Genomic DNA, 25,599 nt, shown 5'->3' with positions numbered 1-25,599 from the left:
TTTGCATAGAACCAGAGAAATCAAGAACTTGTACTGTCAACAGCCTTCAAGGCTACCCACTTCCCAATCTCCCACAGAGAAAGTCATACAATCCACAGGCTTCCAAAACAGAGAATACCTTTACCACAAAAGATGTTTGCAGAGCAAGTGCCTCCAAATTACTCAACTATCTGAACCAAGGCCACAGCTAGACCTAAGGTTTATCCTGGGATCATCCAGGGTTCACCCCTGCCTGAGCACTGGATCCCCTGTGTGTCACCTAGATGAACAGGTTTGACCCCTGTATGATCCAGGGATAAACCTTAGGTCTAGCTATGACCCAAGTTAGATAAGGTCACTGGCCAATCTGACCTGGACAGTATTTCTCCTTAACCTATATATGAGCATGAGTACAACACAGCTACCACTAATTCTTCATAGATGAAATTTATTTGGGACACACATAGTAGTTATACCATTGGTGAATTACTGACATGCTATTTAAAAATGTCCTAGTGTGTTGTTAGAACTGCCACATTGCTGTGACTGAGCTTACAGATTAAAAAAACAAAACAAAAACCTGTACTCTTTGAGCACGTTAATAAACCTGAAGCAATACTGACAACAAATTTTGGGGCAGGATGGGGGAAGTACTTAAGAATACTTAGAAACATTTGTTTAATTCAGCCTAATACTGAAGAGAAAATCTTTCCAATGCTTCCAATGTCTTAAGGCAGAAGAAGCATTGGAAAGATTTTTGTAAAACATTTGGAGAAAGATAAGCAGTCTCTGAGGAAGGAAGGTCCTTTCTGAAAGCCATTGGGCATAAAAAAGCATTTTTTCAGGTACCTGAGAATATTTTATCTTCTGATTTGGGACACATAAGGGCATAAGAAGAGTCATGCTGGATCAGACCAAGGGTCCATCTAGTCCAGCATTCTGTTCACACATTGTCCAAGTCCAACCAGCAGTTGAACTGGAACCCACAAGCAGGACACGGGTGCAACAGCAACTTCAGCGCCTCCCCCTCTTGCTGTTTCATTGGTTTAATTCATTCACCTGGCCTTTTATATATTTCCTAGGTTTCTTTGACCGAAGGAGCTGCCGGGATCCTGTGTCACCTTTATCTCCATAGATAGCAATGTAGACATCAGCTTCTGTTCCAGCATTCCACAGATCACCTGTTACCACGTGTATCTCATACACTGCCACTGAGAATAAGAGGAGGCAGGCTTTTACAAACATACTACATTGTATAAAACAGAATTTTCTATAGTTGAATCTAAATACAGCAACATCTAATGTATGGTACTGAAGTTGAATCCTGACAGGATGAAGGGCCTGCAGGTAGGTGATTCTCACGTCTGGAAACTGGATATGGGGCTTTTCTAGACAGGTTGCATGCTCCTTGCAAGAGCAGGTACCTAGTAGGGATGTGCTCCGCTCCGATTAGAATTGGAGAATCAGAAGCGAATTGGCCTGCTCCGCCTTGCCCAGAGGCAGAGTAGAAGCGGACCGGAGACCCTTAGAACCATGGTGAAGAGAAGCGGCATTAGGCGGAGCGCTTCTCTTTTCGCGGAGCGCTCCACCTGCCATTTTGGATAATTTCGCCTATAGGATTGCATTGCGGAAAAGAATAGGGGATAACTGTGTTGTTTTTTAAGATATCTTTCTGAAATTTCTTGTGCTTAGAGAGTCATGGCTGGGGGTCATTTTGAGCCTACTCTCAGCTCTCTGCGTGGTGCGGTTCGCTTGCTATATATTTTTTTTAATATATGTAAAAAAAAGCGGGAGAGGGTAAAAGCGGCGGGTTTTTTTTTTAGCAATGACAGGCAGATTCAACTCCCAATCCTGATGAGAATTGATGACCACATGAAGCATCCTCCAATCCCAGCATTGCAGGGGGGACTAAGGCAGAGCTGCCTGAGAGCTTTCTGCTTTGTGTCTCTTTGTGGGTTGGCGTTCATGGAGAGAGGAGTTAGTTAGGTGCTGCTGCTGTGTTTGGAGTTGGAGGAGATTAGATTAGGATTTATCTTGGGTTGTGTGTGTGTGTTTGTTTGCTTGTTTCTGACTTTTTGCTTAGTTTGCTCTGTGTTTTTCCCTTACTTTGATTTAATATAAACTTTATTTTTAAATCTTGGAGTGGTTGGTTGGTTGGCTCCCTCCCCCTTCCCCCTCTTAAAGCCTGACTGTGTTTCATCTTCCTTCTTTCTTCTATATTAAAAATAAAAATACAAAATACAAAAAAAAATCTCTCTTTCTCTCTGTGTGTGTGTGTGTTACTTGGACTGTGTGTTATTATGTGAGTATGCTGTGTGCACTGCTTGTGAAGTGCAAAAAAAGCCAATACAGTTTGAGCATTTCAAATCCAGTTTGGGCAAAGCATACACACTTGTCCTATTTTCCCAAATATATATTATTATTAGTAGTAGTAGTAGTAGTATTATATTATTATCATCATGAGAAGAGGGAGCAGATGCACATCTGTGGCTAGGCGTGCTGAAAGCAGTGGTAGTCAAGGGAAGGCTCAGGCTGGCACCAGTAAGCAGGCCGCCTCTCCTGCTGTGAAAATCAAACGGGCAAGTCCGTGGTGGGGCATCTGCCGGGACTGACTCCCCCATACTAGATCTATGGCATATCTCTGCCTGGCTCTCTGCCCACCTGTCCTCCTCCTCTGTGACCGCCTCGCAGGGATGGTTTGCAATGCATGACTTACTGCTGGCTTTGAAACAAACCATCCTTGCCTCATTTCCTTATGTCCCCAGAAATGCCTGCTGCCTGCCTGCCTGTGTGCCTTCCCCCCGGGGTGCTGCTGTGGTGGGGCATCTGCCGGGACTGATTCCCCCATACTAGATCTATGGCATATCTCTGCCTGGCACTCTGCCCACCTGTCCTCTTCCCCTGCCCGCCTCGCAGGGATGGTTTGTGTGTGTCTTGCTTTGTCTCAGGGGACAAGTCCTTCCTGCGCTCACTTAGACTTTTTGAAGTTCCAAATCAATTATTCAAGTGTGGAAGATTCATATTTAGGGTTATCTACTCCCCAACTCATGGCATGTTGGGATTTCCTTTGAAATGGCCCCATTGAGCTGTCTGCAGCTTTAAATCCCTGAGATACTCTATTTTTTCAAAAATTTTCCAAAAATCAGGGGAGGCTTGGATTGGCTTGAGGCTTGGCATGCGTGTGTATACGTCCATGAGGTGTCATGGTGCCGAACTTGAGGTTTCTAACGTGAAAATTGACGGAGATATAGAAAGGGGTGTTTGGATTGGGGTTAGGGGTGCTGCGTTGGAGGTTAAAGTCCCCCCCCAAAATCAGGGGTTGATGGAATCTGCTTGAAACTTGCCATGAATGTGGATGTGCCTGCTTCCAAGTTTTTATCTGTCAAAATGTCAGAGAACAGTCCATGTCTGAAAATGGGGTGTCCGGTTTTCAAAAATTCCCAAAAAATCAGGGGAGGCTTGGGTTGGCTTGAGTCTTGGCATGAGTGTGTATATGTCCATGAGGTGTCATGGTGCCAAATTTGAGGTTTCTAACTTTAACAGAAAAAATGTTGTAGGTTTTTTTGGATTTCAATGCAAGCCTATGGGGGGGGGGGAAGCAGAGCTCCGATCCGGATCCAGAGCTTTGCAGCAAACCGGAGTGGACTACAGGCAGAGCGGAGCAGAGCGGACCCGATCTGGAAGTTGCGGATCTGGAAGAGAAGCAGATTGGGGGGTCCGTACACACCCCTAGTACCTAGCTTGGAATACTCCTTGATCAAGCTCAGCTGGCCTTAATGACTAGGAGCTTACCATATATGACTATTCCTGGAGAAGGATAGTCTTGCCAAGGTGATTCACAGTCTGGGAAACTCCCAATTGGATTACTGTAATGTGTTGTATGTTGGACTGCTCTTGAAGATGACTCAGAAGCTTCAGCTACTGAAGAATTCAACTCTAATTTCCATATAAATTATCCCTGGTTTCCTATCAAACATTTCCCATGCCCAAACTGATAGTTGGCAAATTTCTAGTGAATACAGCTATCTCATAAATTATTACCTTCTTATTTTGTATTTCTTACCTGGAAGAATGGGCTGACCCTGATTAAAAACAGGAAGTTCCTGACAAATTCCCCCATCATCCTGGTTTTGTGCCAGCCACCTATCAACAGGGAAACTGAACTGTTCCCCTGTTGCAAGATCCTGCAATTGCAGCTGAAATACAAGCAAGCGAGCCCAGATTATTGTGGTGTCTTTAGAAAAATGAACTACATCCTGATGCTAATGCATTCTGTTCTGCTGAAATATTGTATATTCCTGAGTCTAGACTCAAATAATAGAGTAAGAGGGTCACTTTTTATGTTGCACTTTAAAGGAATGGGATGGTGCTTTCATGTTAATCCCACATCCGTGAGGCGTGTGTCTTTAGAAACTTGGCACTCACCTGGAAGTATATTGCAAATCTTGAGTCTGTGTTTTACAACTCCATTAGCAACTCCTGACTCCAGACACATAATCCTGTTTATTAGAGTTCATTATCTTCAGCAACATGCATGACTCATGTTTTGCTGAAGCTGAACATCTGTACTTTGCTAAAATCTTCAGGAAGAATTACTGATTTTAAGATATTAGCATATCTCACCTCTTTGCAATGCCAGGCAGGGGTTTCCCCCGAGTTGTTGTGACCTATCCGTATTTTGTAGGGATCTCCTATGTCTTCTGTGTAAATCTGTAAAATGGATTCAAAGTTGCTATCACTGATGGGAATTGTATTAACATGATCAATTGTAGCTGTCCATTATAGATAATCTATGAAACCTATTTCACAATAAACAAAGTGACAGATGGATTTTATATAATTTGATAAGCACAGCTACATAAATCAGCCTGAATATTATGGCAGCACTAGAAAGGCAAAGGGCTAATGGGGAAAATGTGCACCATTTATTGTTTATGGTGTTTCCCAATCCACACAGGTAGAGAATCAATGAAATGTATTGCACGAGTAACATTAAATGAATGAGAAGCTTGCTTAACAAAGAAATTAAGTTCATCATATGGTACTGTTATAACAACAATTATTTTTTTGTAATTGTTACTTACTATAAAGGTATCTGTGTTTCCTCTCTCAAACACTTTTTTCTCCTCTCCATATAGAAAGATAGCTCCTGAGTTACTTTGATCCCCATATAATGTAATATATACTTGTGAGCTGGTACTTGCAGATGGTAGGTCACTCGTCAAAACTGTTACCTTCCATTTCCTAGCTACAAAAATATGAACAGAGATCTGTAACTATGCATACCATGGTGTCCCTTAGACATACCTCTAGCCATTTGGGGCCTGCTTTTCCTTTAGTCAATCCCAACCAGTTGAGGGGTGTCTCCAAATCATCCATTGCCACAGTGTGGTATCAGTTAGGGCTGTATAAGTAACCAGTCATGGGTTGTTCCGGAAAACAAACCATCGTTGGTTGGCATGCCATGCAAACCCAGTCAGTCTCTCATATGAACAAAGGAAGGCACATTTCCCAGGTCCTGCTAATCCCACCCAAGTATAATTAATTTTTCTTATTATTTGTGAACCGCCCAGAGAGCTCTGGCTATTGGGCGGTATAGAAATGTAATAAATAAATAATAAATTTGATTTTTATTCCACCTTAAATCAATTCAATTCCACCTAGGTAACTTACATAATATCATTAAATTTATGAAATCATTTATGAAACTATGTGCAATGTCATTTAAAATGAAATATACAAATCTCAGACCCCAAATGGCCAGGAAACCAAGAGAAAAATATATAAAATAGCATTATAAAAGATATCTGCAAGGCTGCAGAATTGGGGCCTGGTAAAGCATTTCTCAGCTACCAACAAAAAACAAATCTTAAGAGACACGTGGAGAAAAGTATTACTTAAATTATACTCCCATTCTTATTCTGTCCATATGTATTCTGTCATATGTAGAATGAACTAAGCACCACCACCCCACATGAACACTTGTTTGAGTACAATTTCTCCCCACTTTTATTTTAGGGGAAAGAATCCAACAAATCAGGCTGCTAGGAAAGTGTGTGGAGCACCTGCTTTATGCTAAATGTTATATATATGATGGAGGAGAGAGGGAAGATGAGCTATGACCCAGAGTAACGTTAAACCTGTCCGGTAAGCGCCTTTATAGTGCAATGGGTTGGATATGATTTCTTCTTCCTATGTCCTTATATTGAAACTCATTTATAGCTTAGATGTGCATCATGTCTATACTGATTGCAATTTTGATATTGAAAGCACTTATTGTCAGCCACTTTGGGCTTCCTACTGGAAGAAAAGAAGATATGAAATGAAATGAAAATGAAAGATTTCTTTTTAATTTGATGGCGAAACAATTGTTTTCAAAACTGTAGGCTTTTACTACAAGCCCAGCACAGTGAGAATAAATCCAGGCTCCGCACAGTGGGGGTCTCAGAACTGAATTACAACAAAGACTCCACTCTAAATAAACTCCCAAATCCAGCCCTGCATTCAAGCAGAAATGGAAAGAAAAGTCAAATATTCTAAATGAGCATGGAGAATCAGAACCAGAAGAATAAAGAATGAATGCAGAGATTTTCACAGTGTTGAGGCTCGACCGGAATCTTCAGCAACTCAGCATGGTACCTTACCTGAAGAACTCATTTGTGCACCATGGGTTAATTTGGTCCTGTTTATCTTCAGAACTTATACCAATTGTATTTGAGACACTCGGTGGATAATCAAGCTAAGTTCAAGAACGCAAACATCACCAAAGACTTAAAAGTAAATTGAAATGCATTAAATGCTTTATTTAAGAAAATTGCACACACACAAAATAAGAAAACAAATGTGTGGTTACATGAGAATAATTTGGAAACTACATTGCGATTTCATAGCAGTAAAAAAGAATGTAACATAAATTTAAGATTATCTAAAAGTGCTGCAGTTGATAAAGCTGGCACAAAAAATGTAGTAAGAAAAATAACAAACTGAGCTTCTAACATTTTTTAAAAAAAATAATATGACTCCCTCTCAGTAACTGTCTGCATACTACTTGCATTGTAAAGCTAAACTGAAACATGGTTAAAAATTCTAATTCCCCCTTAATTTCCTAATGCACATTACTAAGTTCCTCTAGGCTTGCAAAGAATTAAACTTGACACCTATGTAGTTAAATGTAGAAGCTAGAGTGGGAAAACTGAAGTCAAAAAATGAAAATTAGGTGGTCTAAGTAAAAATGTTTCTGGGACTTAAGGTGTTAATTCTGGTTGCATCAGTTATAAAAACAGTTCATCAAAAAACTTAAACCTAAATTTTGCACCCATTTCTAGAACCTAAAATGTAATGACACTTAAGGGGTTAACCAATTTTTGGATTAAAAGGGTTAACCAAATTTGATTCTAAGATATCTTCAAGTTTGGAAATGATTCTAAGGCCAGGTCTACACCAAGCAGGATATAGCACTATGATAGCAGTATGAAAGTGGTATGTAAGAGTCAGAAGCCACACAAAGCATGATATAGCACTATGAAAGTGATATGAAAGTGGTATATGGAATGTGTCATGGGCCCCAACAATTGTCAGTGCACTTCAATACTGCTATAAAGCAGAAGTGTGGCTCCTGCCTCTTATATATCGCTTTTTTTTTTTTTTTGGTGAACCTGCCAGAGAGTTTCAGCTATTGGGTGGTATAGAAATGCAATAAATAAATAAATTAATTCATACCGCTTTCATAGTGCTATATCTCATACTGCTTTCATAGTGCTATATCCCTTTTTCAGAAATTAGACAGAGTCCCAAGTTCAGAAAAAAGAACCCTTAAGTTCTAATTTCAGAAAGTAAAGGTTTGGAGTAAAGGTCTAAAGTCTAAAGAGGCTCATAATTACCAAAATCTTTGGGTCCAGTGATCCAGAGAAGATCAGAAGTGAAGCAATCAGAGAGCACCGGGGGGGGGGGGCGGAGGAGGAGGAGGAGGAGGAGGAGAAGCAGCAGCAGCAGCTCTCACAACTTGTGTTTTTATACTCTTGCTCTGGCAAAAGGTAGGGTGCCAATGAGTAATGAAACAACTATCTTCCAGTCAAAATGGGCTGAGTGAGTGGTTAAACCACCCATTCACCATTAGAAGTGAGGTTTCTATTAGGGCTGAGCTCCGCTCCGTTTCGGATCCCCGAATCCGAAGTTGACCAGACCTCTGAAGCCCAGTTCCAAAGTGGATCGGGGGAGGTCCAGATCGGCGTGGAGCGATTCAGACTGTTCCAAAGCTCCAGACTCAGGTAAGTGGGGGGAAGGGGGCATATCTGGCTCCGCCACCACCACCACAATCCATGCAGCTGCGGCGGAGCCAGGGCAGGGGGGAGGGGGGAGGGGGTATACCTGTGTCTGTTATGGTCCGGGCGGCGGTTTCAACTGAGGCCCAGCTCTCAAGGCAGAACAAGGCCTGTTTCCGCCTTGAGGCCTGAGCCTCAGTTGAAGCTGCCGCCCAGACCGTGACGGACGCAGGTAAGTGGGGGGAGGGGGGCTTACCTGGCTCTGCCGCCGCTGCCACAGTCCATGCAGGAGCGGCAGAGCCAGGGCAGGGGGAGGGGGCATACCTGCATCCATCGCGGTCCAGGCAGGAGCTTCAACTGAGGTCCAGGTCTCAAGGCGGAAACAGGCCATGGCCTGTTTCCACCTTGAGGCCTGGGCCTCAGTTGAAGCCGCCGCCCAGACCATGACAGATGCAGGTAAGGGGGGGGAGGGGGGCTTACCTGGCTCCACCACCACTGCTGTCCGTGCGGCAGCAGATGGCGAAGCCAGGTAAGGGAGAGGGGGACCTATTCAGCCCCCATTTTGCCCCCCCTTCCCCACTTACCTGCCTCCGCTGTCCACCACGGAGGCAAGAAAGTGGGGAAGGGGGGGCAAAATGGGGGCCGAATCTTGATCCGGCCCTCCAGAACTTGACCCGGATCTGGTTCTGGAGTGGATCGGGGAGGGTCGGATCGACACGAAGCAGTTCTGGCCCGATCCGGAAGTTCCGGATCGGGCCCCGAAGTGGTTCGGGGTGTATGCACAGCCCTAGTTTCTATCTACGCCCACAATCACACATTATACGACAATGTGTTTTAGGAATATTTTTGGCATTATCACTAATGGGTTAATCTGAGAAAATGTTGCTAAAGGTCTACCATCTGAAACTAATGTGTTTCTCCCTGGTACAACTTCCTTGGCCGTAGGGTTATCTTCGGTCATATATGTCTTAACACCTTGTCTGAATCATTGTTTGTACTTATTGTTATGAGTCTCCAAACCAATAGGCATAGAATAAGGACAACAGAAGTCCATTACCCCTGCTCAGCCAGTACAGCTTTGGGCGGGAGAATCGGCAGTTGCGGTGGGGAGGAGGGGAATAAAGGGTTCATGTGCAGGCACACGTTGGCCATGTGAGGCAGTGGTGGGGCCAAGCCTATAAAGGCTGGTCCCACCCAGTACTCAGCCTCTCGGGTTTTTCGGCTGCTGGCTTGGCACCCTCCAGTGGTGGCATGTGCAGAAATTTGATATAGCAGAATAGGGACGGTGACCACTCTGGCACCTTTTGGTGATTGGCATGTCTGCAGCTCCTGCTCCTCGCAAGCTTTATGGCTCCTGTGTCAGGATATGATATGCCTTTGGAGATCCTCCTGCCTCATCTACTCAGAGTTCTATGGCTTTGAGTGGGGATGACGTTGGGTGGTCTCCCCACACTCTCAAAGTGTCATATAAGAGAGGGGCTGGGTTTACCCAACTCCTGGCTTACGAGAGTGGCTTCCCATAATGCCAGGCAAGTTGGCTGAGGTAAGGTCATATAGATTCCTGCACTTTCACGTGCAGATCCAGGAGAGGTTGAATATCCCTTATTGTTTAAATAAAGAGGCCCTAGTTTATCCCAAACTCTGGTGTTTGTGTCTTTATTCCATGCTTCCTTCTCCACTAGCAAAAATCATAAGCCCCAGCTCTGCTGGCATTCCACTGGCAGAGAAGAACTCAACTCTGGAGATCCCAGCTATGGTTGCAGAGATTTCCACAGGGATAAATCTACCACCAGTGGTGTTTCTACCAGTGTTAGGCTCCAATGCATGGTGTTCTGGGCCTGGTTTGGAGGCAGCATTGGATTCACTGGACCCAAAGACCCACCATTCCCCCAAGAGGCCATCGGGTCAGACTTCTCCAGCCTAGGGCTTGTGTAGTTAATTTCTTTTCCCATTTAATTGGGGTGGAGGTTTAAAAAACAACAACACCTGCCAGGGAAATATGTGAGGAAAAGCCACCCTCCACATCCTCTCCTGGCTGACATGAGCTGGCAGGGTGTAAGAAGTGGTGGATAATCCTCCACTTCACTACCCTCTCCTCCTAGCTAGAATTGGGCTCTACTTTATCATTTCTTCAGAAAATAAACTTGACAAAAGGCATTTTGCAGCCTGAGGCAAAGAACAAGATGACGCCCTTTCCCACTCCATGTTCAGAAGTTGACTGAGCTGGCTGTTGAATCTTTCTTCAATACTGGTGACAGGACAGCATCATTCTCCATATCCAGCAGCAGACTAGCTTAGGGGCCACAGGGCAGGCCCCTTGGCATACAGCTCTCCTCCAAAACCTTGCTGCCACCACCTAGCATATGCCGCCTGAAGCGACTGCCTCACTCTGCCTCATGGTAGGGCTGGCTCTGACTGACAACATATAGTTTATTTACTCCCTTGAAGTATATAAAGTATATAAAGAAAATGATTGATTCTCTAAATGTTCCTATGGAGAATTACTTACACCATCCACCTACCATCATCCTCCAGCAAATAATCCTCTCCTTCATAATCTTCTATGCTCCTACAAATCCTACTCTACCTTAGTTTCTTATACCTTGTATGACTTCCTGTCCTTCCCTACCTCAAGCTACCAAGCATGACCATGTTTCTTAGGAATGCCTTTCTTCTTTCCACTTGTCTTGGCTGTATCTCCTACCTTGATCCTTCTTCCCAGTTCATGTCCCCCGCCAAAGTCTTCCTTTAGATTTGAATGTTGCCTGGGTGTGTTGATTGCTTTTCAGGCCCTGATTATAGAGTGGCTTGTTTTCTGATTCCAGTCCCAACACAGATGGCTTCCTTTCAGAGATGTCTTTTACAGTTATTACAGCTGGATTAGGGAACTGTTTTCCATCATGTTCTGTTTTATCATATCTTTGCTACTTATATGATGTTCTTCTTATCACTAAGTGAATTATTCATGAAAAAAAGAGCAACCTTTGACAGGCAGCCATTTAATTTTTCTCTTTCTGTCTCTGGACTTAATAAAGAGCTATAATGTTAATAATATAGCACCATAAAAGCTGTACTGTTTTGCTTTTATCAAATCATTCTCTTCACTATTTATGATTGGGCATTGTGCCCATTATTTTAATCCAATTTAGCAATATCCATGCAATAAAAAGAAGGAAACTGGTTTCAAGAAGTTTAGGTGAAGTGATAAATGCTGATGGATTCTTCTGTTCCTTCTACTATGTTTCAGTGAGCAAGGGAACTAAACATGAATGTGTAATAGCCTGAAATCCTGTCAAGCAGAACAGAAGTCATTCCCTGGATCCTCAAATGAAAAGAATTATTATTAGTAGTAGTAGTAGTAAGTAGTAGTAGTATTTCTTGGCCGCCTTTCAGGGTTGAAGTCTTCCCAAGGTGGTGTACAACAATAATGCTCACATACTAAAAACATTCATTATGCAGGACACATTAGTGGTCAGGTTATTCAGTTTTCTGCATTCACATTATCTAATAACTCAGTGTTTTATTTTATTGTTCAGAATACATTTTTTTTTTACAGAACACAAAGGTAAGAATAATGGTAAGAATTGCTTCAAAACAATGTAAAACAGCCAAGTATTTACAGAAAAACATAGCTGCCGTTGGGCTTTCAAAAAAATGCAAAACAGGTTCTACTATATATTTAGTTATCACACTATTAGACTAGCAGCGTCTAACAAGAATACCTCCAGTATAACTTTAACAGGGTTGTAAAGTTTGTGATGATTCCTTTCCTTAATTGTAGCCAGCATTCTAGAGTAGCCACTACCCTATCTTGCAGACTACCCTATCCTGAACTTCATACTGAATTAGTAAAAAAGAGGGCACTCTGGAGAAAGAAACTAGGGAGTGGTTTAGCTGTGTGTACATGGGACCAGAGATATTATTCTGCAACTGTGTTAGTCTTTGCCTATGAATTTTCTAAGGTTCCCAATATACATCAACACAATACTGAATAACATTGAGATCATACATAGTAATCTGGCTTATAGCTGCAATATGCACTGTTGCTTATTTCAATGTACACTCTTTTGTTATGACAGTGCTTTTTAAAAACTATATGTACAAACTGTTTAGTAAAATTAACATGCTCTGTACACTGATTCCCAGGACAAAATATTATTATAAACTGTAGTATCTTTACATTTCTAAACATTCATAATTGTTCTTAACAGTACTTTCAATAACATAATTAACTTTGCAGCTTAGATCACCCATTATATATAGCAGTAGCACCATATGCCCATACTAACACATGCAGATGGCATTAGTAATGGTAAATATGAACCATTACTAAACTTTAATTTTAAAGACATATGTGGGGATCCAATTTGTAGCATGCAAAAGCCCTATGTAGGTGGCTCATCTGAGGGCTAAAAGTGGGGAGGGGGCGTGGGTGCACATGCAAGCCCCATCCCATACCCCCATCCCTATCTACTCAGTCCTTGATCTTCCTGTGTGGAGGGGAAGGTCTGAAAGTGTGTGTGTGCACACACACGTACACACACAAGCCCAATGACAATGGTGATGATTTTCTTTCTGGGTTTAGAAATCTGAATGTTCAGTCCCTATACGTCTTTTAGTAATGGTATTTTAACAGAATAACATAGAATTCTTAATAACTGTTTCAGGATTCTGAGTGTTCATTGCCACTTTCCTCTTCGATTACACGAGAGAGAGTTTCTTCTTTATTATTGTGGGCATTTTCATCTTCCACATTTACAGTTCCTTTCCAGTCAATGTAATTTAAAGAAGTCTCATGCTGGTAAAAAGTTTCACTATTACAACCTTCTCTTACAACTGTAAATGAAGGAGCAGTTTTCTCCCCAATGATTTGATTTGCACTTCCTCTTGCCCTTTGTAATGCAGATAAATTGCTACTTAGTCCTACTGTTATCTCATGAAGTGCTTCTTTATTTCCATGATTGTTCATCTTCTGTGCGTCTACATCCATATTGTCTGTAACATATGTTTTTTTTAGATCTAAGTTTTCTTTTACTGATAAATTTAACCTAAAATTATTACCATTAATGAAATCTAAAGTATTGTTAGCATAAAATCTGTCAAAAATATCATTTGCAATCTTATTGATACAGCTGTTCTTCAGCTGGGCAGGATTTTTGTCAAGCCCAATTACATTTTTGCCTTGTCTTTTGAAATATGGAGTATCCATTAACAAATTCATTAACCCCACTTGGTTCTCAACATCAGAAGCTTTTCGGTAAGCACATCCTCTGATCTGTTCGTTAGTTGGTTTTATGATGGCTGTCAGTATGGGGCAATGTTGTCCACAAATAGCATGAAGCTTATCCAAAGAATCTTGATCCTCATGGCTATTCCTGTTTAAATTAGCATTGCTAATTGGCTGGCTTTGAATTGGCTCATCATTTGGAGAATGTCCTTCGGGATGCACCTTATTGTCAGGTAATCTAAACTCTACAGATGTAAAAGTGGGGGAACTCCTGTTCACTTCTGCAACAACTTGTGTGGAAGTGGTACATACCTTTGTTCTTGCCTCAAAAAGCAAAGTGCTTTCATACTGGCTGTTTTTGCTTTTTATACTTAAAGCATCGGGAAAAGGTTCCGAGTCGCTGTTATGAGGCATGTTGAAGTAGCTGCACCCATTGTCACAGGGCTTAGCCATTTCTTCAAGTTCAGAAGAAGATATTTCTTTGAGTGGCGGCTGCACATCCAGATTCCCAAAATGTGAGTATGGGATGTCATCACTATGATTGTCAAACGCTGTGTCAGCTGACGTCGTATCTGTATTGCCATACATCCCAATGTTCTCTGGAGGTGACCTTCTGATTAAATGGTTTTCCTTAAGAAGCCATTTTCCTTTATCAATCAACACTCCCTCATCTTCACCAATGGCAGCCCTAGTCTGAGTGTGTTGGCTTGTGTATTGCATGGAACTTTCATCATTATAATATGCTTCTTCCCCATTAAGGCTGAATTGTGGTGCTGGCAAGGACGCATTTACTTTTTCCCACATGTCACTGCTTCTGTTTAAATCTTCAGGGATTTCATGTGATATGAGCAAACAAGACGTTTTATCATCAGACCAGGTGTTATGCGCTTGACAGAACAAAGGGGCTTCTTCCCTTACTGTGTAGAAGGATTCTTCAGTGTCTCTTTGTAGCATTTGAGCCAAATAGGGAGGGCTAGGTTTAGGAGTCAGCTTAAAAGAAGCTTCTGCTTTGCCATAAAGTCGCTCGATAGTTCTTTTCACATACCCTTTATTGTACTCTTTTTCATATATTGCTTCATCTGTACTTCCATTGGTTAAGTCACTGGAATGCCTAAAGTTGTAATCACTTTCATCAGTCTCTGGTCGATAATCTGACAAGTCAGAAGTGGTGGGGCTTTTCAAACTTTTTTTTAATTTCAAAGAAGATTTTGAATGGGAGCCACATTCAAGTTCCTTTACTATCAGTTTTACCCTGGATGTTGGCTCCTCTTCACATGCATCACCAAGAATCTGTTTTGATTCATAACAAAATGATAATGGTGAAGGTGATGAGAATTGCTCTGAAGTTTCCTCACAACTACCATCTTCCTCCCGGTCTCCCTGCACAGAATTTTCAAACCTGTCACCATCTGTGGCATTCTCAGAACCTGAACTAAGATACTCGCTTGAATTTTGCTTTTTCTGCAAAGTTTCTGCACAGTCTTGCTCTTCTGTGCTTTTTAATTCCTTATCATCTAACTCTGAAGTTTCCACATCAGAAGTGTGGTCTTTATCATGAGAGGTTATGCTGTGAATGGTTGAGTTAGGTTCTTCTGATAGCTCTGATTCTTCATTATTAAATAATGAATCTGCAGCTTTTCCCTGTGAAGCTTGCAATAAACTATCCTCATTTTCTTTGGGTAGCTCCTCATTTGAAGTCAAGCCACAGTTATCTGACTGAGCTTTAGCAAAGTCCAGATTTTGAAGTACATCAGGAACATCCAAATCATTCAGATCTGAATTCTCTGCTGGCATAGTATAGTTCTTCTGATCCTCACTGGATCTTTCTAACTCTTCAGACAACTCTTTTGCATCTACACCTTCTTCAGAACTCAACCTATCATTCAGAATTACATTGTTTAGTTTCCCTTGTTCGTCAAAGTCTGGGATATTTTTAATTTCAACTAGAGACATGTTTTTTTCACAATGTGAAGCTTTCTGCTTTTCTGTTTGCATCCCAGATGATATTAAACAATTTGTTGTGCAGTCCTGCAAATTGCAGACAGCAGTCTTCAAGTCTTCAGCTTCTTCGTTAACTGCAACTTGTTTCAAATACTGCAGAAGTGTAAATATTTCAGAACAACTACAGGTAGTTTTCACCATGTCATCTTTATTTATATTGAACAAACTTTCTTTTAGGTTTAGTAGAAGGAACCATGCTAGAAGGAGATTGGAAGAAGATCCAAGAAGTGAGGGAGAAGAAATGTCCGTAAGACAACATGGCTTTTTAACGCATCCAATATTGTTTTCTTCAGCATTGAGAATTGCTGATTTTAGCTCATGCAGCAATAGACCACTCAAACAGTCCTTCGGCACATCAGTCCCTAGAATGTTATTCATGGCTTTGGGATGAACTTGAGCAGCAATCTCAGAACAATGCCTTTGATAGTCAGTTTCTATCTGAACCTGCTTTTTGTCATTTTCGTGTATAATATTACACATTGATCGTTTGGTATTGTTCCAGATATCTGACTCTAATAAATATTTCACTTCTTCTATTAAGCTTGCATCCACATTGGTCAAACAGCCAATCTGTCTTTCATATAACTCTTTAACTGATTCTTCAACAGCTCCTATTTCACTGAGATGATTTAATGTACTATTGGATTGTTTACCTTCACTAATTTCATTCTTCCCTGTTAGGTATACATTCTTTTCTACTAGCTGACTTTCTTTATCTGAAAATGTCTGGACAGACAACTGACACATTTTTCTATCATTCGAATTTACGGGAGCTAAATGCTTTTCATTCGGAAATACGTTCTGCAACCAGCTTTGGACATAGTTTTCAAGAGAATATTCTGTGATTCCATCTGTGAAGTCTGTATGCCTCACAGCATCCAACATCTTAGTTTCATCCAACACCCTGCCTTTATTACTTACAATTTTTTTATTTTTCTTCGATTTTTTATGTTTCATTAATGATTTGTGTAATTTATCTGAAGTAAGCTTTCCCTTCTCTGTTTCTACCTTAAGATCTGTTTCAGTCAATGGCCTCAAAGAAGGAAAGTGAGTTGAAGTTTGTTCTATTCCATTAGTGGTGTCACAAGCACTTTCTTTAATCTGTCCAATTTTATTTTTTGAGAAATCTTTAACTAATAGCAGCCCTTCTTCAATTTTTGTAGATGGTGGCAAATTATGTTTTTTGTCTGATGTAGTTTTTAGGTTGGGCAAATCTCTATTTAGATTTTTCTTTAGGTTAGATGCTGATACATTTTGCTGGGATTTCACTGAAAACTGGCTATATAAATCTTCTTTGGCTCCTATGTTTTTATTAGAACCATCTGAGTTGTCAACAGGAAATGCAAGCACATTTTTATGAACTGCGATTTGGGTTGATGAATGCTGGGTACTATCTGCTGTAATGTGCATCTCACAAGCTTTTACTTCATTCTCAGTGGTTCCTTCAACTGATATATCATGCAAGTTCTGCTGAGAACCTGCATCTTGTTCCATAGTATCTAAAGACGATTTTTTCTTTTTCTTTTTCTTTTTCTTCTTCTTCTTGCTACTGGATGATGCATCATGGCTTTCATCAGAAAGATGTGTAGCTGTAATACATTTAGCACTACCATTCTTGGCCATGATAGAAGAGGATCCTGTTACTATAGGAGTCATTTCACCACAAGTGCATACCGTTCTGTTGCTTTCAAGAAATTTTGAATGTCTAGAACCTTGAGAAGAATGTAATACCTTACACTGGTTGCATATAATCTCCTCACTTTTTGACTGAGACCATTCTGAATGGTTGTTGAAGGAGCTATGTTCCTTTTGTGTTGTACCACTTTGATTAGGTAATGGCGGTCCAGATGCATGGTACTTCTTTAGATAAGTTTGTCCTTGACTAGTACTAGAATCACAGCCAGATGTTACATTGTTATATAACCCTTCCTCTACAACTGATTTCTCCAAAACATTCTGTAATGTGCTATCCTCATCAGGCAGGTCAGTGGACCTTTTAATTGTGCCTTTGTTCAACATTTCTTCCTCTATCTGGTCATTCTGCAACTGCTTCAACATATGATTGCTACACTCTTCACTTGGTTTGGGAGTAGTAACACTTGATGTTTTACTGCTAGCATGGGTGACCACACAGTATTCAGATTTGGTTTCACCATTGTCCATTTCTTCGTTGTAAGAATATTGCCCCACCATCTTTTTTTGGACTGCTGTGTCAGATACCACAGTGACACTTTCAACCAAAGCTTTCTTTTGTCTGACTCTTCTAGGCCCAGGAGTAGGAGGTCTATAAAAACAAGGCTTGACATTGTCATTATTTGCCTGGCTCAGATCTATGTTCATAGAAGGATTCTGCCAGATGTCATAATTGCCAGTTTCCATTCTACATGGAGAGTCTTGATTGGTAACTTCTGTGCTGATCTGTTGCAATGAGACATTGTCTTCCACACTGTTGAAGTCCTCTGTGGGCATTTTACATGTCAAAACATTTAATTCTGATGACTGATCTTCTGCAATGACTGCAGAGGCACCAGCACGGCTAACAGAGGTTGTCCATTTTATGGTCTCCTCTTCTTTTATATTGAATCGAACTCGCATCTCAACTGTCATACTGCCATCTTGATTAAGATGAACAGACTTTTCAATGTCATCAGCAGGGGGCACCACAAAGAAATCTTCACCAGCATGTGAATGATTTCCTGCTAAGCCAATGTCATTGTCAGGGACATAAGAAGACTCTGAGTTGTTATCATAACTATAGCCTTTATAAGAAGAAGCAGAGAACATCTGTGATCTGGAGCTTGAGTCTGCCTGTACACTCCCTTTCAAGCAATTTATTGAAAGCACCCCAAATGACAAGATTAGATGAAAAGTGCAGAAGATAGTAATCAGACAATAACCATCCAAGGACAGAGGCAGCAGATAGGTGGCAAAGAGACAAGAGAAAAACACAAAAGAGTGTTAGTACAAAAACATGCAGTTAACATTGCACTGTGAGAACAATTATATATATTTAAAACATGGTATGTATTCTCAATTAGAGATATGAAAGGCCGGGAAAATCAGAAACTTTTGGTGGGGGGGAAAGAATCATGTGTATCATTTATGATGAAATCCACTACTTTGGCAAAATTATCTGTAATCTTCTGTAATGTTTTCTAAGCCTTGCTTCTTTTTTTAGCAGAGCTACAAGGTGATGTGCTTGGACAATGCTCTCATTTTCTCATATCTTTCAGGTTAAACACATTTATTCGTTTAAAGTTCTAGCTTGTGCTATTGGTTCAGGTATAGATACAATTAAAAATACAACTCTAATCTGATTAAATAATCCTAAACATGTTTACATGGAAGTAAGTTCCATTGTGCCCAATTCAGCTTGTTCCTTAGAAAGTATATTTAGGATTGAAAATCCAAATTTTAAAAAATATATTAGGATTTTCAAGTCCAAATTGCTTAGCCATGGCTACCAAAATAATTTTTTTAAAAAGTTCTGCAATATTTTCAAACATTCTTCAGGCTTTGGTGAAGAATGGTACAGCCATTAAGAACATCTCTCTTGGTACCTTTGCTTTCATGACTACATGCATCATGGATTGTCAATTTAAAAATTAAATAATAATAATTTTTTGAGATTCTAATGGTAGATAAGAAAAAGAGATGTTTCTTATACTTATTTTGTGTTGTGCTTAAAAGGCAACAGATGTTTTCCCAGGGATCCAGTGCATTCAAAATTGACTGAAGCTTCCAAACAATCATCAAAGCCAGTCCTATATAGTCTAGACTCACAATTACAAAAATGGAATGAAGTCCATAAAATCTTATGCCATAATAAATTTGTTATTGATTAAGGTGCTATTGATTAAGCTAGTTGGCCTGGTTCACATGTAACAACAATGGTTGTTGAATCATGGGTGGTTGTTACATGAGAACCTTGCACTAATGCACTATGCTTTATCTATGGGTTATGAGTGGGGATTTGAACCTCAGTTTGCGCAGTCCTAGTCTGATACTAGGTGCAGGAAGAGAAGGGAAACCCCGTGAGGGAGTGAAAAAACAAGCCAAAGGCAGGGGCAGAACCAAGGATAATCTTTGCAAAATATTATTTGTATGAAAAAGGTTTTTATTAATAATATTGCAAAATAATATTTTGCAAAGATTATCCTTGGTTCTGCCCCTGCCTCTAGTCTGATACTAACCATTATACCACACTGGCTATTCTTTGGATGTGAATGGCAGGACAGATACCTACTACAGGTTGAAGGAGGAGGCTATATTTAGATTGCTGGATTCCTGCCCCCTTCATGAAATAATTAATTAATAATAATAATAATTAAAATGTTTTAATTAGTTATATGTATTTTATGGTGTTTGCATTTGTGTTGTACCCTGCCTCAATCCCGAGGGAGAGGCAGATAAATAAATAAATAAATATATTATTGTTGTTGTTGTTTATGTTAATTTTCCTCTTTGTGTACCATAGAAAAATCAGAAACTAAAGAAATAAAGATATGTTCCAAATGAACGTTATTCAAGACCATGGTATTTATTTATTGAGACAGCAGCTGCGATAAAGTTAACAGTCTGATCCCAATCATGTTTACTCCAGAAATGTTCCACTTGGTTCACTGGGTTACTGTCTAGTAACTGCATTTAGGATTGTAGCTTAAGGATGACACATTTGCATAGCTATTTACACAAAAGGAGCCATACATTTCTTGTTAAGAGGCAAGCCTTAAATTGTAAGCTACTTTTCATCACAATGCAAAGGATGGTCTGCATGAAGCAGCAACAGTCGATGCACTTGTAGCTTTATTGTTTTTCAGATATACTATAAAAATACTCAGGACTGAAGTAAATCAGCTGAGTTCTAAGATGAACTTGAGTTGTTAGTAGATAAGTCGGGCTTGAATTCTTTCTATGATTGTAAGTGAAATATGGCCAATAGCAGCCTTCCCTACTCTGGTGCCTTCCAGAAGTTTTGGACTGCAATTCCCATCATCCCCAGTAAGCATGGACAAGTGATGCCATCTTTTCATACTAGAGAACTACACTGAAGGATAATAATAATAATAATAATAATAATAATAATAATAATAATAATAATGCCATTATGTGGCCACATTTAGAACACTTGTATGCTACTGGTTGTTCAACCTTAAAAGGATGGCCCCATCTCAATTCCTGACTAGACAGGGATGTGGCAGAACAGCTTTCCCCAACCTGGTGTTTTCCAGATGTGTTTCACTGCTACTGCCAATGTCCATGCTGGCTGGGGATGATGTGTGTTGTAGTATGACACAACTGGAGGACACTAGCTTAAGGAAGTCAGGTCAAAGGCAATGGAAACCTTCATCCATACAAGAATAGTTGGGCCTGTTGTTGCATATTATTCTCCCTCTCCCAATTTCTACTTCTCTGGTGCTTTCCTCTAACAGATTTTCTAACAGATTTTCTTTTTGTCTTTTCCAAGGATCTGGCTATTGATTTTTAACTGGCAATTTTGAATGCATTGTTTTGCCATTTCTCTTTACAGAATGGCCGGGTTTGCATTATCAAAATAAGCCACCTGAGCTTATTAAATGAAGTTTTATTTAAGCCACAGTGTTTTATTTAAACCATGGTGCATGCTAGGCATTTGTGGGATCATAGAATCATAGAATAGCAGAGTTGGAAGGGGCCTACAAGGCCATCGAGTCCAACCCCCTGCTTAATGCAGGAATCCACCCTAAAGCATCCCTGACAGATGGTTGTCCAGCTGCCTCTTGAAGGCCTCTAGTGTGGGAGAGCCCACAACCTCCCTAGGTAGCTGATTCCACCGTCGCACTGCTCTAACAGTCAGGATGCTCTAACAGTCAGGATGCCTAAGTACCACCACGCGTGGCTTATCATGTTGTCCAAACCCAGGCAGCTTGGCTTGGTGGAGTGGAAAACAACCCTCAAATAACTAAACAACAGGCCTTGGGTTATTAGAGAGTTGTTTTCCCATCTAATTAGCCATGACACCAGGGTTCGGATGACACAATCAGCAGTGGGTAGTAATTATGGAAATCATGTGTCACATGTGCCACAATTTAAATAAGACATGGTGGCTTATTTTGGTCAGAGTCAGAGTCAGAGTCAGTTTATTGCGTTACAAGCAGTTAGCCATTATACACAAGTTATAAAAGAGAACAGTTTACAATAAAAATAATTGAGCATCATAGAAGGGGTCACTACCCAAACCCTTCATGCATTGTGATGAACGTATCTGCATAGACTTAGCTAAAAATTTCAACACTCTAAAAGAAACAAATTTTTTTGCATCTGATAACAAATGACAGACTTTAACATGTGGTGAGGAGCCCTTCAGCGATTTTAGCAAGGGAGAAATGTAAATATTTCTAAGATCGTTATACATAGGACATTCAAGCAAAACATGAATTAAGTCTTCGATAGAGACTGCATTACATCCACATACTCTATCTTTAATTGGTAATTTCTTATATCGTCCTAGCTGAACTGCTAAAGGGAGAACATTTAATCTTGTCTGTGTAAAGATTATCCTCAATTTAATGTTGGGTATATCCACCAGATAACTTGGTAGAGATAAATAAAATGGTGTGAAAGAATTATAGAAAGGGTTAGTTTTACAGGACTTACAGGATCATGCAAACCAGGTCAACAACAAAAGCGGGAGAGGGAAATTACTGAGTATCATTTTAAAAAAAGACACTTACTTTTTCTGCCCTCTGACTTGGCATTTGTTCTGGGGTATACACGATTGGAGACCCCAGGCAGTTTACTTGGCAGGGAATACCTATGAGGATCATAATTCCCTGCTTTAAAGGGTTCTCTCCCTGCTGCCACTACAGCTCCAGAACATAGTATCAAAGCTTGAAGACTGGGGACCTAGAAGAGAAGAACAGACAAGGCTCTTCACTGTGAAAAAGAAAATCAAAATGTCATTTATTTGTAATAAAAGCAGTGATTCTATGACACTGTTAGTACATACAAGTGGGACGTTAAACAAAATGTTGCCATGTGGAGTGTTTCTGTTCAGTGTTCCAGCTAGCCTTCTTTCAAGATACTCCATTCCCCAGCATTGCTACCGTCACCATACACTTAGCATTCTGCAGCCATTGGGCTGACACAGGGAAGGAGTTGCTTCACTTTTCCCCTGCCATTTTTTTTAAAAAAATTAAGATTCCCCACCCCGTTCCAATGTGCTAAAGATCATGCTTCCTGAGGCTGCTTTTCATTTTTCAAAAAATATTTCAACTTAGGCCTTAGCTAGACCTAAGGTTTATCCCAGGATTGTCCCGGGGTCGACCCTGCCTGCTCCTGGGATATCCTGTGTGTCATTTACATGAACAGGGATGACCCTGGGACGATCCCGGGATAAACCTTAAGTCTAGCTAAGGCTTGAGTTACAAAAAGATGCATGTAACTGAGGTTTGCTTGTGAGAATCAGTGCTTTACTCTATCATGAAATGACCTCAGGAGATACCAATCAGTCAAGGAAACCCACTTTTGCACTTTTTTTCTGTATTCTCCTCCTCCCTCTGCCCCCAAAAAACCAACTGTGAAGAGGAGATGCTTCCTTCAGAGACCCTAAGCTCTTGTAAGAAAGAGACAGAATTATGCCTCATGAGCAGCCTATACATAGTATAGGACTTCAGGGGATTATGACAGGGCTCGCACATGCAATAAGATTGAGGCCACTCCCGTGGATGCCCTGGCAAAGCTCCTTAATAAGCAAGCATACACATTAGAAGTAGAACAGGAAGAAGGGGTTTAAGAGAAAGCAAGGTCTGCACAAACACCAGGACATTAATTCCCCTCACTTCCCCCTTCATGTTTCCATATTTTTCTTTAACACTGTGAAACCTATTAAAGCTATCATGACCACAACAGAAATATGTCAGCCATCTGAATATATTTAAAGTCCACATGAGAGTGGTGGACCATTCTTGTTGGCCCAATGTAACAAACAATTAATAACAGGAGAGACACATTATATGACATTATTTTTGGTGAAAACTAAGGGCATGTCTATACCAGCCCTATATCCCAGGATCATCCTGGGATTGCTCCTGTGCATCCAAATGCACACAGGGGATCCCAGGAGCAGGCAGGGATGATCCCTCCATTTTTCTGGGACAACCCTTAGGTGTAGAAAGGGCCTAAGATGTTAACTGCAGTAGAAACTAAGTAAACAGGAACTTTAGTAGTAATTAGAGGTGGGCTCACACATGCATTTGCCTGACTTGCAGTGCTTGAATTGCAATGGGTTGTGAGTTCTTCTTACCTTTTGTGTTGTCCCCTTAGCTACTGTTTATAGAAGGGTATGGAGGGGGAAGTCACAGGTTTGGACCTATGGGTTTAACTGAGGAGTCCTTACTCCCCCCCCCAGTATAAGCACTGATCCCTTAATCTCATAACTTGATGATTGTATACTTGATAAGGAGCACCTTTTATCAGTTTAGTCTGAGAGACCAAAGCTTAGCTATGGTTATCCATGCTCTGATAACCTTTCATCTGGATTACTGCAATGTGTTATATATGGGGCTGCCTTTCAAAACAATCCAGAAACTTCAGCTGGTAAAACAGGGCAGCACGTTTGTTAACAGGGACTAGCCAACAAGACATAACACCAGTCCTTTTCCAGCTTCACTGGCTGCCAGTTCAAGTCCAGGCCCGATTCAAAGTGCTGGTATTAACATTCAAAGACCTATCCCAGACCCTAAGATCATCTTCAGGGTGCCTGCTCTGTGAGCTCCTGCCAAAAGAAGTAAGGCAGGTGGTTACCAGGAGGAAGGCCTTCTCTGCTTTGATTTTATACTGTTGTTTGCTTTATACCTTGAATTGTACTTCATAGTTTTAATTTTTGTGAACTGCTCAGAAAGCTACAGCTATTAGGCAGTAGAAAAATGCAATAAATAAATAAATAACTGAAAATCTGAAGTAGCTCTACTGAAATGCACTTTGTTTCTGAGTGATCTGGAAGTTCTATTTGTGGTATTAAGTCTGGGATGGCTCATTCATATCATCACTTGAGGTGGCAGTCATGTGTGAACCTGCTGTAAGAACCTGCAAAAGATAAACATTTCTGACATTTTTCCTATATTCATACCTTTCTCCCATCAGTAGCATATAATTTCAAAACTGGATACTGCATTAGCTCACTGATGTGGTCCAGTAAGGCCTCAAAGTTCTGTGTGTTCTTCTTGCCCAAGACAATGGTGCGGCGGATTCTTACGTTGCCGTTTCTAAAAACGAGCAGCTTCTTAGGGGTACTTATTCTCAGGGCGCCACCTCGCTGGAACACACCGCCTTCATTCTCTCTAGCTAACTGTACAGCCCTACGGCGACCACTGATGGGCCGGCTGATTTGCCACGGAAGTGGCTTTTTACTGGCCATCTCCAAGTTAATGGGCTTGATTTTCCTCTGTTGGGAACAAATATATGACTTCCCATCTTCAAGGTCTTCCAGATGATTGATACTGTGTATCCCTCGTGGTGTAGTGATATTCCTCACCCCAAAAGGCAATGGTACTCTTTTCGACAAGTTGTCAAGCAAGGCATCAAAGGATTTGAAAGAACGGCTGTTGACAACCATTTTGACCCCATTAAATTGAGGGTCTCCACTCTTGTAAAAGCAGATCCGCTTGGCCGTAATAGGTTCAGTGACATTGAAGGGGCGTACAGATAATGATTGTTCGCTCTCTGAAGTGTGGGGCTGAATCACAGAGTAGTTGGTTGAAGGTGTTTCACTCATTTTGACAGCAATCTGGAAACAATGAGGCAGAAGTTAATGTTCTCTCTCATGATCACAACAATAATGCAGTCCTCATTTCTGTTAAGTCACAAAGGGGATTTTAACAAAAGCAACAGCACTCAATCTTGCCAAAAATCAATGGCTTAAATAGGTCCATGCTGTTATCTCTAAATTCCACAAAGACTGGTAGGATTAAGCTAACAAAGCTTTCCTTGCAAATATGTGCAGAACTCTCCAAAGCATTTTATGTTCACATATCTTATCATTTTGGTACAACAGAACATTTTACTTAGCAAGGGTACTTTGTCGCACCAGAATAGTAATTAGAGGGTTTTTGTTTTAAGCATGAATGTAATAGCAACATTTCCTATTTTTAT

The 25,599-nt window shown here is 40.7% G+C and overlaps 1 protein-coding gene across 1 annotated transcript in view; it reads right to left on the bottom strand.

Annotated features, from left to right (window-relative positions):
* Positions 1-25,222, bottom strand: part of RP1 (RP1 axonemal microtubule associated) — a 221,553-nt gene extending 196,331 nt beyond the window's left edge. Inside the window, exons 1-6 of the mRNA XM_063131303.1 lie at positions 24,578-25,222; positions 22,182-22,353; positions 5,064-5,227; positions 4,603-4,689; positions 4,043-4,175; positions 1,039-1,190 (exon numbers count right to left, since the gene is read on the bottom strand). Of these exons, the coding sequence (XP_062987373.1) occupies positions 1,039-1,190; positions 4,043-4,175; positions 4,603-4,689; positions 5,064-5,227; positions 22,182-22,353; positions 24,578-25,222 (1,353 nt within the window). The remainder of the gene's footprint in view (positions 1-1,038; positions 1,191-4,042; positions 4,176-4,602; positions 4,690-5,063; positions 5,228-22,181; positions 22,354-24,577) is intronic.
* Between the last annotated feature and the right edge of the window lie 377 nt (positions 25,223-25,599).

This window comes from Elgaria multicarinata, chromosome 7, assembly GCF_023053635.1.
Source record: "Elgaria multicarinata webbii isolate HBS135686 ecotype San Diego chromosome 7, rElgMul1.1.pri, whole genome shotgun sequence".
NCBI classification, from domain to species: Eukaryota; Metazoa; Chordata; class Lepidosauria; order Squamata; family Anguidae; genus Elgaria; species Elgaria multicarinata.
Note: the sequence above shows the minus strand (reverse complement) of the source record. Positions and strands in the feature narration are given on the sequence as shown.